The sequence below is a fragment of the Cydia splendana genome, chromosome 14 (genome assembly GCF_910591565.1).
Source record: "Cydia splendana chromosome 14, ilCydSple1.2, whole genome shotgun sequence".
Taxonomy (NCBI): domain Eukaryota; kingdom Metazoa; phylum Arthropoda; class Insecta; order Lepidoptera; family Tortricidae; genus Cydia; species Cydia splendana.
Window position 1 is genome coordinate 7,483,306 of NC_085973.1, and position 14,124 is coordinate 7,497,429.

General features: G+C 34.9%; 2 protein-coding genes across 2 annotated transcripts; one reads left to right on the forward strand and one right to left on the reverse strand.

Annotated features, from left to right (window-relative positions):
* The first annotated feature begins 7,482 nt into the window (after nt 1-7,482).
* On the forward strand, nt 7,483-9,011 carry LOC134797150 (histidine-rich glycoprotein). The gene is made up of 2 exons (XM_063769399.1): nt 7,483-7,550; nt 7,960-9,011. Exons 1-2 carry the CDS (start codon nt 7,539-7,541, stop codon nt 8,518-8,520), a joined length of 573 nt encoding a protein of 190 aa, XP_063625469.1. The 5' UTR covers nt 7,483-7,538; the 3' UTR covers nt 8,521-9,011.
* A 2,487-nt stretch (nt 9,012-11,498) lies between these two features.
* On the reverse strand, nt 11,499-13,564 carry LOC134796874 (transcription factor SPT20 homolog). The gene is made up of 2 exons (XM_063769079.1): nt 13,456-13,564; nt 11,499-13,009 (listed from the first exon to the last, which is right to left on the reverse strand). Exons 1-2 carry the CDS (start codon nt 13,465-13,467, stop codon nt 11,531-11,533), a joined length of 1,491 nt encoding a protein of 496 aa, XP_063625149.1. The 5' UTR covers nt 13,468-13,564; the 3' UTR covers nt 11,499-11,530.
* Nucleotides 13,565-14,124: the final 560 nt, after the last annotated feature.

Genomic DNA, 14,124 nt, shown 5'->3' on the forward strand with positions numbered 1-14,124 from the left:
CTCCTGCTGGAGACGGCTCGCACCGGACTCTGGCGGCGCGAGACGGGCTCCTGCTGGAGACGGCTCGCACCGGACTCTGGCGGCGCGAGGCGGACTCCTGCTGGAGACGGCTCGCACCGGACTCTGGCGGCGCGAGACGGGCTCCTGCTGGAGACGGCTCGCACCGGACTCTGGCGGCGCGAGACGGGCTCCTGCTGGAGACGGCTCGCACCGGACTCTGGCGGCGCGAGGCGGACTCCTGCTGGAGACGGCTCGCACCGGACTCTGGCGGCGCGAGGCGGACTCCTGCTGGAGACGGCTCGCACCGGACTCTGGCGGCGCGAGGCGGGCTCCTGCTGGAGGCAGCTCAGTCATCGCCTCGCCTGTTGACTGTACTTGCTTCTGGCTCCTGGTCTAAGTGTCACGCGAAGCGGGGGACGCCGGTAGAGGTGCGGCGCTCAACTTGCTAAAAATATCCAACATTGACTAAGTAATTCAGGGTAACAGATCAATAATTACCATTTATTATTCGATTTTCATAAGTATTGATCATCTCTATCTGCAGGTAGACAGTACACGAACCAATTCAATTCTCGTGACTGAAACATCTCTAAACAGTACACGAACCAATTCAATTCTCGTGACTGAAACATCTCTTCAAATATCATGTCAAGAAATCAACAATTATAAACCTCACTCTTGAGACAGGATTCATTTTTCCTGAGAACCTTTCAATAACTTTAACCCTGACTATAATTTATAAAATATTACTATGATGAATAACAGCGATAATTAACTTCACATATTCATATGCAAAACATGTGTAAAACTGGGACCTTATTGTGTACAACTTGACCTATTATGTTTCCATTATCAATGCATCAATCAATCATCAAATTGGTAACTAAAAACCTGTAATCCCGATGTTTTCAGAGAAGGTCGTATATTCTAGATTGTTAGGATTTATCCAAGCTGACAAAGTACTTAGTTCATCAATTGCAAGACGCGTTGGGATTTCAAGACCATTAAGTTTATTTTTATAATATGCATATTGTTTTATGAAAGACTTGAACACTATATTAATAATACACTAAACTTTGTTGTTAAATAGCTGAAGTCTATAAACCTAAATTTCAACATTACAGAATACCAAATCGCACAGTTCGGGAATAAACATAGCACCTAGGTCTGTTTCCGTAGAAAAAGGATCAGTAATATTTAATTTTTTTTTTTACACGTCGGTAATGTTTCTTTTCAGGAATTAAAATAAATTATACGTTTTAAATATTACATGGCATGGCAGACATAAACGATAGAACTGCAAAAACCTGTTATGCTTTACCTATCCGTACCATCTGACTTGTTCTAAAAATGGCCTCATTGGTAATCTACTATTATTTGATAATGTACAAAGTTATACAAAAAATAATTATAAACTAACCTATTTTATTCAAGTTTGAGTGAAAACATTACTATAATCAATAAGAGGCTATCAATCCTCCTTGATCTCGGTTTAATTGTGGTGTTCTGTTCTAGTAGCTTACGAACCAAATCAAGTTCTCGTAAGTACAACCAGGTTCAACCATGCAGTCTTCATTATCGCTTTCATTTCAATGTAATGTAGTAACATTAACTGCAGTAACCTATTAATTCAATAATTCAGTGATTCAACAATTCAGTGATTCAACAATTCAATAATTCGACAATTCAGTGATTCAACAATTCGACAATTCAGTGATTCAACAATTCGACAATTCAGTGATTCAACAATTCGACAATTCAGTGATTCAACAATTCAATAACTCAGTGATTCAACAATTCAATAACTCAGTGATTCAACAATTCAATAACTCAGTGATTCAACAATTCATTAACTCAGTGATTCAACAATTCATTAACTCAGTGATTCAACAATTCATTAACTCAGTGATTCAACAATTCATTAACTCAGTGATTCAACAATTCAATAACTCAGTGATTCAACAATTCAATAACTCAGTGATTCAATAACTCAATAATTCAATAACTCAATAATTCAATAACTCAATAATTCAATAACTCAATAATTCAATAACTCAATAATTCAATAACTCAATAATTCAATAACTCAATAATTCAATAACTCAATAATTCAATAACTCAATAATTCAATAACTCAATAATTCAATAACTCAATAATTCAATAACTCAATAATTCAATAACTCAATAATTCAATAACTCAATAATTCAATAACTCAATAATTCAATAACTCAATAATTCAATAACTCAATAATTCAATAACTCAATAATTCAATAACTCAATAACTCAATAATTCAATAACTCAATAATTCAATAACTCAATAATTCAATAACTCAATAATGCAATAACTCAATAATGCAATAACTCAATAATGCAATAACTCAATAAATCAATAATTCAATAACTCAACAATTCAATGACTCAATAATTAAATGACTCAATAATTAAATGAGTCAATAATTCAATGACTCAATAATTCAATGACTCAATAATTCAAGGACTCAATAATTCAATGACTCAATAATTCAATGACTCAATAATTCATTAAGTCAATAATTCAGTAACTCAATAATGCAACAACTCAATAAATCAATAATTTAATGACTCAATAATTCAGTGACTCAATAATTCATTGACTCAATAATTCAATGACTCAATAATTCAATAACTCAATCATTCAAAACCTCAATAATTCTTCAATGACTAAATAATTCAATAACTCAATGATTCAGTAAATCAACAACTCAATAATTCAGTAACCCAATAATTCAGTAACTCGATAATTCATTAAGTCATTAATTCGTAAATTCAATAATCCGTTAATTCGTTAATTCAATAATCCGTTAATTCGTTAATTCAATAATTCGTTAATTCGTTAATTCAAATAATTCGTTAATTCAAATAATCCGTTAATTCAAATAATCCGTTAATTCAAATAATCCGTTAATTCAAATAATCCGTTAATTCAAATAATCCGTTAATTAAAATAATCCGTTAATTAAAATAATCCGTTAATTAAAATAATCCGTTAATTAAAATAATCCGTAACTCATTAATCCGTAACTCATTAATCCGTAACTCATTAATCCGTAACTCATTAATCCGTAACTCATTAATCCGTAACTCATTAATCCGTAACTCATTAATCCGTAACTCATTAATCCGTAACTCATTAATCCGTAACTCATTAATCCGTAACTCATTAATCCGTAACTCATTAATCCGTAACTCATTAATCCGTAACTCATTAATCCGTAACTCATTAATCCGTAACTCATTAATCCGTAACTCATTAATCCGTAACTCATTAATCCGTAACTCATTAATCCGTAACTCATTAATCCGTAACTCATTAATCCGTAACTCATTAATCCGTAACTCATTAATCCGTAACTCATTAATCCGTAACTCATTAATCCGTAACTCATTAATCCGTAACTCATTAATCCGTAACTCATTAATCCGTAACTCATTAATCCGTAACTCATTAATCCGTAACTCATTAATCCGTAACTCATTAATCCGTAACTCATTAATTAAAATAATCTAGCAATTTTATAATTCGATTATTCAATTACTCAATTCAATAATCCAACAACTCGATAATTCTAAGGGTCGAATAATTCCACAGTTCTAAAATTCAATAGCTCGATAATTCAATAATTCCATCTCTTTGATTGATAACTTCGATACACGATACGCGATACACGATACACGATACACGATACACGATACACGATACACGATACTCGATACACGATACTCGATACTCGATACTCGATATTTGAGCAATAAATAATTCAGTTTATAATTAGATGACATTATAAATGTGGAGCTTCCTTGCAGTTTAAATAGAAATCAAAAAAGTCGGTCACATGGTGAGGATGAGAACCACTCATCGACCGTATCTATTATTTCGTAAGATATATACATATTAAATTGATATATTTAGGCAACATTTTCTCATAATTGGTACACAAGTAATAGTTTTCTATCGGTTCATCAAATTTATTTTTCTCTCAACTTATCTTTTGGCAAAATATTCTTATACTTATGTTATATGTGCTAGATTCGATGAATGAGATGAAGTCTCAGCTTTTAAATCAATTGACAGTATCCAACACATATTACAATATCAAATCATTCATAATATAGTAAAAGTAGGTACATGACCTGATGTCCAGTGGCGCGTGCCCCTCACTAAGGCTGTCGAGGCGGGGTTACTCCCAACTTTCACAACAGGACTCTGCTTCGCTCTGGATTCCTTTTTCACTGCCATACATTTGCAAGCGCCGTTGATCATCATGAGTCATCGTCAGCCATATTCTCCAACAACTCGGCATGAAACGTAAAAGTATCCGGTGTTACATATAGGTACCTATATACTATATCATAATACCTTATAAACTTTAAAGGAATTACATACATAAAATTATGTTTAATGGTAGTTCAAATTATGAACATTAATTTTATCTCAAAAACGGTGCGTCGTAGCGAAAAATGAATGAAAATTCAAGCCCCTTTTAATGCCCCGTTTGCATAGTAGCCATCTATTTATATTACCACAAATTTTAACATTAAGGATCAAAACCAAAACTCAAAATCATCAATTAATTTGCGAGACCTGGTTGTAAATCATAAATATCAATTTATCTCGGAAACTGTGCGCCGTTGTGAAAAAATAATGAAAATTAAGGCACCCTTTAACACTCCATAACCAACACATATCAAGACCCACGTGTTGACATATTCTGCCTAATTTCCACATGTGTGTGGGTAGGTAAGTAGCAAAAGAAGTAATTACCGTCACGTATTTATTAGGAAGAACAGGTGTACTTGATTTTGTTACTTTGAATTCTCGACCAACTGACGCATATATTCTTATGATTATGTCCATTTAAGGGTCATTTATGGGTCAAACTAACCTAAGTTTAACTGACATGCAATTAGATAGCCTATAATCATAATCATCATAATATTATTAATAAATTATGTAGGTACTTATTTAAATTAAATAAAAAATGTTACCAGTACCATATTTCTTACGTAATCCATTATAATTTTGTATATTTAATTATCTCAAAGCTCAGAATAAGGGTCATGTTATTATCAGTTATCTCACTAAATCAATAAGTAATAACAGTAGGCGTGTACTTACGTTCTGCACACTTCTGAAGTGTAAAATAACAACACCCTTGAATATATTTATCCATTTATTTTCTTGTCTTATTCCAATTCACAAAAATCTCATCTTATGACAACCGTTTGCTAGCACAACTCAACAACCAACTGAGACCCGTCGCCGAGTGTAGTTTCTTTTTATACCCAACCAATAACAGTCTTCAATTTCAAACTACCCTTAACTTTAAAAACGAATTAAGTAGGTATGGTAAATACCAAAAACCCTACAATAGGTAATCTAAACTCGGAAAAAATATGGAAAGTATTAAAAAGGCCAGCTTCTGGTCCTGTACTGCTTGAGAAAGCTAAGAAAAAGTTGCGGTAGTCTACTGTTGCGGCAGAAAACAATCCTATACAACAGGTAGCTGTTCTCACATCTTTTCCCACGTGGTTTACTCAGATGTGTCATATCTTCCATAATATATTCTCTACTCTCAAGGGATAGATTTCAATTATTAAGGAAGCTTAGGTACATCTATTAATGTATAGCTTAAAGTTTTTACTTGCCAAAATATACCAAAATTGTTTTACTTACTAGTTTTTTTATTGGAAAGGTTAGTTATATATAAATAGTTCTCGAGATATTTAGCAATGTAACAGACGGACGGACGGAGTTGCACCATAAGAATTCCTTTTGTATTTTTTTGGTACGGAACCCTAAAAAACTAATAAATGGCGTGTCAAAATGGTTTAATTTATCATTAAGGAGTGGTCCGGAAAAAAGTAGCAGCACATTATGTGGATTTTTATTTTATTTTGTAATAATTTGTAAGCAGTTCATTTCTATAGTGATCTGTAGATACTATTATTTACAATTAAATACACTCGTATTTATTACAAAAGGGTGAATTAGAGTTTTCGCGTTTTATATTACATCCATGACACTTTTTGAACAGTGTCTTTTGAAGGAAATTATAAGGTATTTCTCATACACATCGTTTTTTCTAAAAGTTTGATAAGTGAATTAATACATTATCAAATTATTTTTCATTCTATATAAAACTTGTTTTATTTGACTTCACTTTGTGGTAGTTTCATGGAATTTCTACTTTTGTATATTTGCCATTTTTACAGAGATTTGTCTTTCATAGGAAAACCGCTGTTAGAGGTTAGATTGGAGAGACTTCCTAACAACCCAAGATAAATTCCAGTTTATTGGAATAACTTATTCGGTAGATGATATTCTTAAAAGCATAAAAAAGTTATGAAACTGGAACTTCATTTGTGGCATTGTAGAAAACGGTCAACAAATATTATCAAATTGTACTGTTCTAAAAGTTAAAAAGTACATTGCAATGAAAATGAGAAAACTCAAACAATTTCATATTTATCGATATTATTTTATCTTATATTTTTAATTTATAGTATAATTAACTAAATTACAAAAAAAATAACTGCTTAATAATTAGCAAAAAAAATATACCACATAATTCACTGCTACTTTTTACTCGACCACTCCTTATTCAATAATTGTTTGCAAATGATTGCGTCACCAGTTTCTGTTTGTACGAGTATGATGTTAGAGTAGGGTACTTATACTTAGTATAACTAGGTATTTTACACAGAGTGTTTTTTTTTTCAATAGGGCACTGAGGGAAGATACCAGAAAGAAAATGGTCTTCAAAAGAGAGCCTCTTTAACTTTTTAATTCATGTTCTGTTGCTGTTTTCTTTCTGTATTGATTTTTTTTATTGAGGTGTACATAACTGTTATATTATGTATTGTACTGTAATGTATTTAGTTCATACAGATTTTGGGAAAAAGTACAGTCAGAGATAAAATTGTAAATGTTGACACCTACCTATTTAAAAAAAAATACTCAGTATATAGGTATTGTCCTATGAATAATTATTAGCCTATGAGAACATATCGTAGTAATAACTGATACGAAATATTTGCAAAAGAATACATATTCTATGAATTTTAATTTTCCCACTTTCTAGAGTTCTATTGTCTTAGTAGTCATTAGATATCAAACTAACAAAAACGGCAAACAAAACAATGCTACAAAGACGCGTAGTTATAAAAGTATTTTCTAAGTACTTAAATCAATTTGAATATTCGCCATTATGTATGCTAATCAGGTTCTTTCGATTCTATTACGGAACAATTACACTACAAGTGAGACGTTACATGATAATGGAAGCAAACTCCTCCTAATGTCTTTAATCGACTAGTTTTTCCATAAACCTCTCAACATTTTCTATCTATTGTTTCGCGACGCTTGACAATTCGAGCATACGTAACGATCGCTCACACACTGCCGCAGAGAAACCAGGTACCTATATAAGCGATGCAAATTACAATTGCTAGCATTACCCACCACCCTCTCACACAGTAAGGTCCTCCAACCAGCATGCAGTACCACGTGCGTAACTCAGTGTATTCATTAAAGTGCCAGTGACGGTCGTGTAATCTAAATCGGTTCAACCGTGTTGTGAAACAGCCAAAAAAAAAACATGTCGATCACGAGCTTACATACATCCATATCAATTTGACATAAATTAACGTTAGCACTAGTGACTTAGTTATCGAAATTAATTTATGTGTGGATTCCAAGTGGTTAGAATACAATCTTCCTGATCGACACACATTCGAGTTTATAGGAAGCCTTTCCTTTCTCGTTATGTAACGCTTAGGGTTCCTTGCACTTCTCAGTGGTGCAAAACTGGTTTCGGTTTATAGCCGCGCTCTGTTTGTTCAGATGCATCAGATTGTAGAGGGAATTCTTCAAATTTACAGATGTCTTTTAATAATTAGTAATTCATCATTTCCAGATTTTCTTGGGATTCCTGGCCGTGGTGGCCGCTTATCCCGGCGTGATCCACGAGGAAGCACCTCAGATCGAGGAGAAGTACGACCACCACGCGCTCATAGGCGAGTCGGAGCACACCCATCATGTGCAGCACGAGCACGCTAAGTCACATCAGTCAATCAAGTTCGAGCATTTCCACCCCGTCCCCGTATACGTAAAGAAAGAGCACAGCCATCTGCTGCACCACCCGCTCGAAAAGGGCAAGCATGAGTCCACCCTGAAGCAGATCCACCCTGAGACCGAGCACAGCCATGGCCACGGTCTCGTGCTTGAAGACCACAGGTTCGACACTGAGCATCTTGCCGCTGCTCTTGAGCATGGCGGTCTTGAGCATCATGGAGGTTTCGAGCACCACGCCGCCCTTGAAGGTCATGGACTTGAAGGCGGTTTGGAGCACCATGGCTTTGAGGCTGCCGAGGGTCTGAAGGCCTACGCCGAGGCGCCCGCTTCCCACGAGGGTTACTACGCCGAACATGCGCACGCCCTTTCTGAAGACAGCGGTCACGGCTACGGCGGATACTAAACTTTAAACCATAGGTGATTCCTTAAGGGCATGTCAAAGTGGAGCATTCCACCGACTGATACATTTAATTCTATCTTGCCTGTTGATTATTAAACTAAGATCGTAGCATTTAGTTGCATCGATTCGGCTTAAGCTTTGATAGTACGGCTTTGAACTCTTGAGTGACAAATGTACCTGACGTAGATTTAGTAGTAAAATTCTTAAGCGTTCCGTGAATTCTTAAAATGTGATAGACATGACCAGTTGTTTGTAAAGTTACAAAAATATTCGCTAGTTGTTTTAAAGTGTAAATGAAAGAATAACTTGTTGACCTGTGAGTTGCAATAGATTTTAGAAAGTCCCCGAACCAGGCCAGACTTGATCGACTGATTGATGTGTCACTGTACCTAGTTGTTTCTGCGTTTAATACTCGTTAGTACTTAATTGTATAACTTGATGCGACCTATGCGTCTCAGTGAAATTGTGATATTAATAAAATGTTGGTTTTTTAATTGCTCTTTTATTTGTCATGAAAATGTTTTTAAGACCACTTCAAAACAGTAACATCCCATTAGTGTCCTAAAATTTTTATTTTAGTCTATTCTCCAATAAACTTTAACACTTACGTGGGTCTTTCTAGAATAGTGTACTTTCATAAATTTGGGAATTTTATGTGATCAGGGGTTACACAAAATAAGGGGCTTGTTTGGTCCACGTTTAACCTATTTGATTACTTAATCTAAAAAGTATAATTGGAGTTTAAATGAACAAGCATCTACGTTATTAAATAATACCACAATCAGGAACAAAAATAATAAAGATAAACAGCCTAAGTCAGCCCATTAAGACCATAATTACTTACTGATTAACAATGTTTACGGTCGGCCAGTCTGTTTAGTATGGACATAACTCGCCCAGGAACTCAATCATGTAATACCAGTTCGTTATGTGTAAAGAAATGATTGAGAGATAAACATATTTCTAATGTAAATTGCATAATTATTTTGTACTTCAATAAATTTACTAGGCAGGTACTAGGTATTAAACTTACAAAAAAATACACAACGAGTCCCATTTTACAATAGACAAATGTCTATGAAACTAAAAAAACTTTAAACGCTCAACATACCTTATAATCAAAAGTTACCATGAATAATAAAACAAGTGAATTACCTACATAAGGTTATGAAATGAAATAAGTGTTGGAGAAGAAATTGGCCAATTTTCTTTTTAAACTGTCTCGGTTTGGCCCGTAGCATGGAAAGCTTTATAATATTACGCTAGTAAGAATTTTCCAAGAAATCTCTACCTAATAATAAAGAAACAGCTACAAATATTCACATTTATTGTCAGTGAATACATTTTTGTGACATTGTTTTTTAGTTACTGGATTCGATTACCACTCAGGTAAACAGGGTACCATAGTGGAGTACATAAAGTATAGTCTTAATAAGTAAAGTAATATTTATCAATTTATCATGCACCGTTTCATACTCGTAGGTGCATGACGACTCTTATTAACACGTCTAAGATACCTAACAAACATGTCAGTACCTATATCCAATGCAACAATAATTATTCTGCCAAGTTTACGACAAAGGCACATAATATAATTACATTATTACTAGCGACCCGAAATTATAATAATAAAAAACCCGAAATATTATGAAAATCCGTTCAGTAGTTTTTGAGTTTATCGCGAACATACACAGAAACACACAAACAGACAGACCGGGCGGGGGACTTTGTTTTATAAGGTGTAGTGATGATTACTCTTTGGATAGAGGTACGGAGACATATAGTTACACAATTAGGTTAATAGGTAAATCGTTATCGAACATGAGGTGCTCTGTTTCTCCAAAGGCAACATCATTAGATAGAACACAATAGAGTCAGTTGGGTCATCTTGGCCTTCATGCTATCGTCGGATGGCGCACGGATTGGTCCACATATCCAACAGGCAATTATTGTAAAACGCATTTTGCAAAACACATTGTTCATATTACGACAGCTAAGATTTACAATATTAAATGTGTCTTCTTTGAATTATCTTTCAAAAATGTGCATTTGAATAAAGACCCAATGCGCAATTTTAAAGTTAAATTGGAAGTACAATATTATTCAGTAGGTATGTACGTACCTACTGAGAAAAATATGTGAATGCGCCAATTTCTTATTAGTATTGATTTAATATTTTGTTTAGACACAGCGATACAAAGTAAAATTAACCATTAAATTTATAGAAATGTAACAGTTAATTTCAATTCAAAGAAATTGTATCACTCTTATGAAATCAATACAAAATTGCAAGGCGCAAGTGAATATTATAGCACCCATAATCTGGGTCATTTCGTATGCCTCGGACTATTTGCGCAATATACGACTAATACACATCTTAAATGTTTGTTTTGAGAGACATCTCGGCTTCCTTGTAACCATTTCGTATGCTGCGAGCAATCCGAACTTTCTACACAATAGACTACCTACTAGTTAAACGGAATTTATAAGTATTTAGCCTGCTTAGCTATTCAATCAAACGGAAAGAAAATGAAGTAGGTAGATAGGTACTTACCTGAAAAACTGACCGTGTACTGGCCGGTATTTTATTATGACACTTGATTGATAGATACCTACACTATGTGACTGTGAGTTACGAGTAATGTGATGTTGATAAGGATACACGTTGTGTTATAAGGTTTTTACCTATTTATAATGTGTAAATTAAACCCATTAGTGCTCATCGTACCTACATTGTGATTATATTCAGAAAATATAACTTATGACGTGTTAGTATGGATTGTGATTTTGGCCTGTGCATTTGAATTGTGGAATGGAATTTCTAAAGTGTTAAGCACCGACCAGAAGTGCCTACAGAAATGAGACGGCACAAGTTGCATGAACAAACAGTCGGCTAGTTTTTTCGTAGGCGTCAGAAGCTTGGTAAAGTAAACTACAAAAATATTTAAAGTCTTTTATTACTTAAATCAGCCTCAACAAACGCAGTCAACTTAAATACTAGCTTATCTATAAATTAATGTTTCCAGACGTGTCTTATAACTGTGAGTTTTTCCGGTTTATGAACAGGGATCGCAACGGGAATCTCTTTCCTAACTTCAACAGGCACGATACGTTCTACGGTGTATGGTTTTTCGACAGGGACGTAGACTTTTTTCTCGACTATTTCTGGTATACGTTTCTCTACTTCAAAAGGTACGGGCTTTTCCACTTCCACTGTTTCAGTCTTCACTATTGACACAGGGACGTGTCTGACAATTTCTACCGGTACCATGTAGGGTTGGGGTACCTTGACTTCTACGTGCTTCGGGACGGGCACGAAAAACGGCGCTGGGTATGGAATATTCACGTGCTTGATTACATGAACAGGGCGCCGTTTAATTATGCTAATATCATTATGAATAACAACAGGTGGTGACTTGGCAATATTTTCTACGTGGATTTTTGCTGCTTCTCTCTCTAATTGAATTTCCTGAATTATCTTCTCAAGATCAATGTTCTTAGTGGGAATAGTGAATTGTGGAGCATATTGCTGTTGATATTCCTTTTGAGGGTTAATGATGGGGCGCCACGGTTCTTCGGCAGGCACAAACAGTTGTTGCTGGATTTGCTTTTGGCCCTGCTTGATTAGGTCATCTCGCACTTTCTGCTGAACATTTTGTTCTGCGATATATTCATATGGGATAAGTTTAAATTTCTGACGCAGTAAAGGATCTTGCTGAGTTTCTATGGTCTTTTCTTTTAGCAGTCTGAGCTCGTCATCCAGATTCACAGACTGAGGTTCAGGGTGGAATATTTGAATTTTTTGTAGATTATCTGGCTTTTGGTTGGAGAAGAAATGAATATAAGCGTAGCTTTTTGCAATCTGCTCCTGTTGTTTTTTGGCTTGTTCTTTTAATTTGTTTTGTTCTTGTTGCTGCTCATGTTGTCGTTGATGTTGTTGTTCTTGCTGTTGTTGTTGATGTTCCTGTTGCTGTTGTTGATGTTGCTGTTGTTGTTGCTTCTGCAGATGTTCGATTTTAATTTGTTCTTCATTTTCAGCATTTGGTTCTACGATAGGTCGTATATCAGAATCATGATCTTCTTCAGCTCTTGTTATTTCATGGTTAGGATTATTTTTCTGTGCAAGATAAAACTGCATTTTACTGGCTTCTAAAATATCAAGTGTGCTTTGAATTATTTGTCCTTCTTCGTCATTAATAATAGGTGTCTCTGTTGCTGGTTTCTGCTGTGTATAAATAAACGTAGGAGCAGGTGGTGCGATCTGTTCTTGTTCATATTGGGCCCGTAGAAGTGCCTGTTGTTCATAATTTATTTGCGGCAGACCATGTCCTGATTCATAATTCCTAATTTGCGAAGGAGTTAGGTACATGATCACTTCTTTGTACTTCTGGGCATATTGTGGCTGTGATGCCTCGGACGTTTGAGTCTTTCCTTTATCTTGAAGACTGGCCTGAGCAGCCCTGAGGCATAATATTGACAGGATCAACTGGATCTGAAAAGTAGCATACAGATACTTTTTTTTAAATTGTATTGCTGTAGGTGCCTGAAATTACAACAACTAATTAATAAGCCTATATAACACCTGCGGAGCAACATTGTTAATTTTCTAAGAAGTAGGGATTACAAGTGAAAAACGTTTTCCAGTCCTTGATAAAGTACGTCATAAGCTACACTAATTGTCAGCAAAACATTGAACTATTTAATTCTCATAAAATATTCACAAACTTACCTATCCGTCATTTAATTTGTTGGTACCTATACATCCATCTTATCCAATACTAGGTTACTAACTTTCTTGCCTTGACTAAATATTGTAAATGTTAAGTATGCCCTGATTAAGTGTCCAAAGTGTAAAAAACTACAACTCCAAAATACCTTAGGTTTTCTAGGCTCAGATTTTTAAATAAAAACTTTTTTTTTTACAACCAGGATACTTACGGAGATGTCCATGGCTGCAGCGCGGATGATCCTGATGGTCGGGGCGCGGCCGAGCGTCTGTCGGAAGTAAGCCAAAACAACAAATTTTATACACCGCTTGTGTATTCGAAAACTGTATAGGAATCGTAACTACTAGCTCTCCATTTGAGTTATAGTGCCGTAATCGTGTCGATACAATCACTGAGTGGAATTAAATCGACTGTTTATGGTAATCTATAACGTTAAATAGGTATAGAAATTGTAATGGATATAATCAAAATTCTGATACGAATTTAAATATTTGCCTATGAAGCCGATGGTCCCGGGTTCGAATCCCGGTAAGGGCATTGATTTGTGTGATGAGTGTGAATACACAGATATTTGTTCTTGAGTCATGGTTGTTTTCTATGTATTTAAGTATTTATATATTTATATCGTTGTCTGAGTACCCACAACACAAGTCTTCTTGAGCTAACCGTGGGGCTTAGTCAATTTGCGTGAAAAATTAAAAAAAATGAATACTTACAGAATTTACCGTACCTATAGATAGGTCCATCTCGTGTGTGGACCTTAAACAGCCTGAACTTGAGACGTAGGTAATAGTGCAAGTAAAATGAAGCACTTTAAATTTAATTTTACATGTAATGCAACAGTTAAAATAATTAAAATCCATTATAAGATTAAAAATCA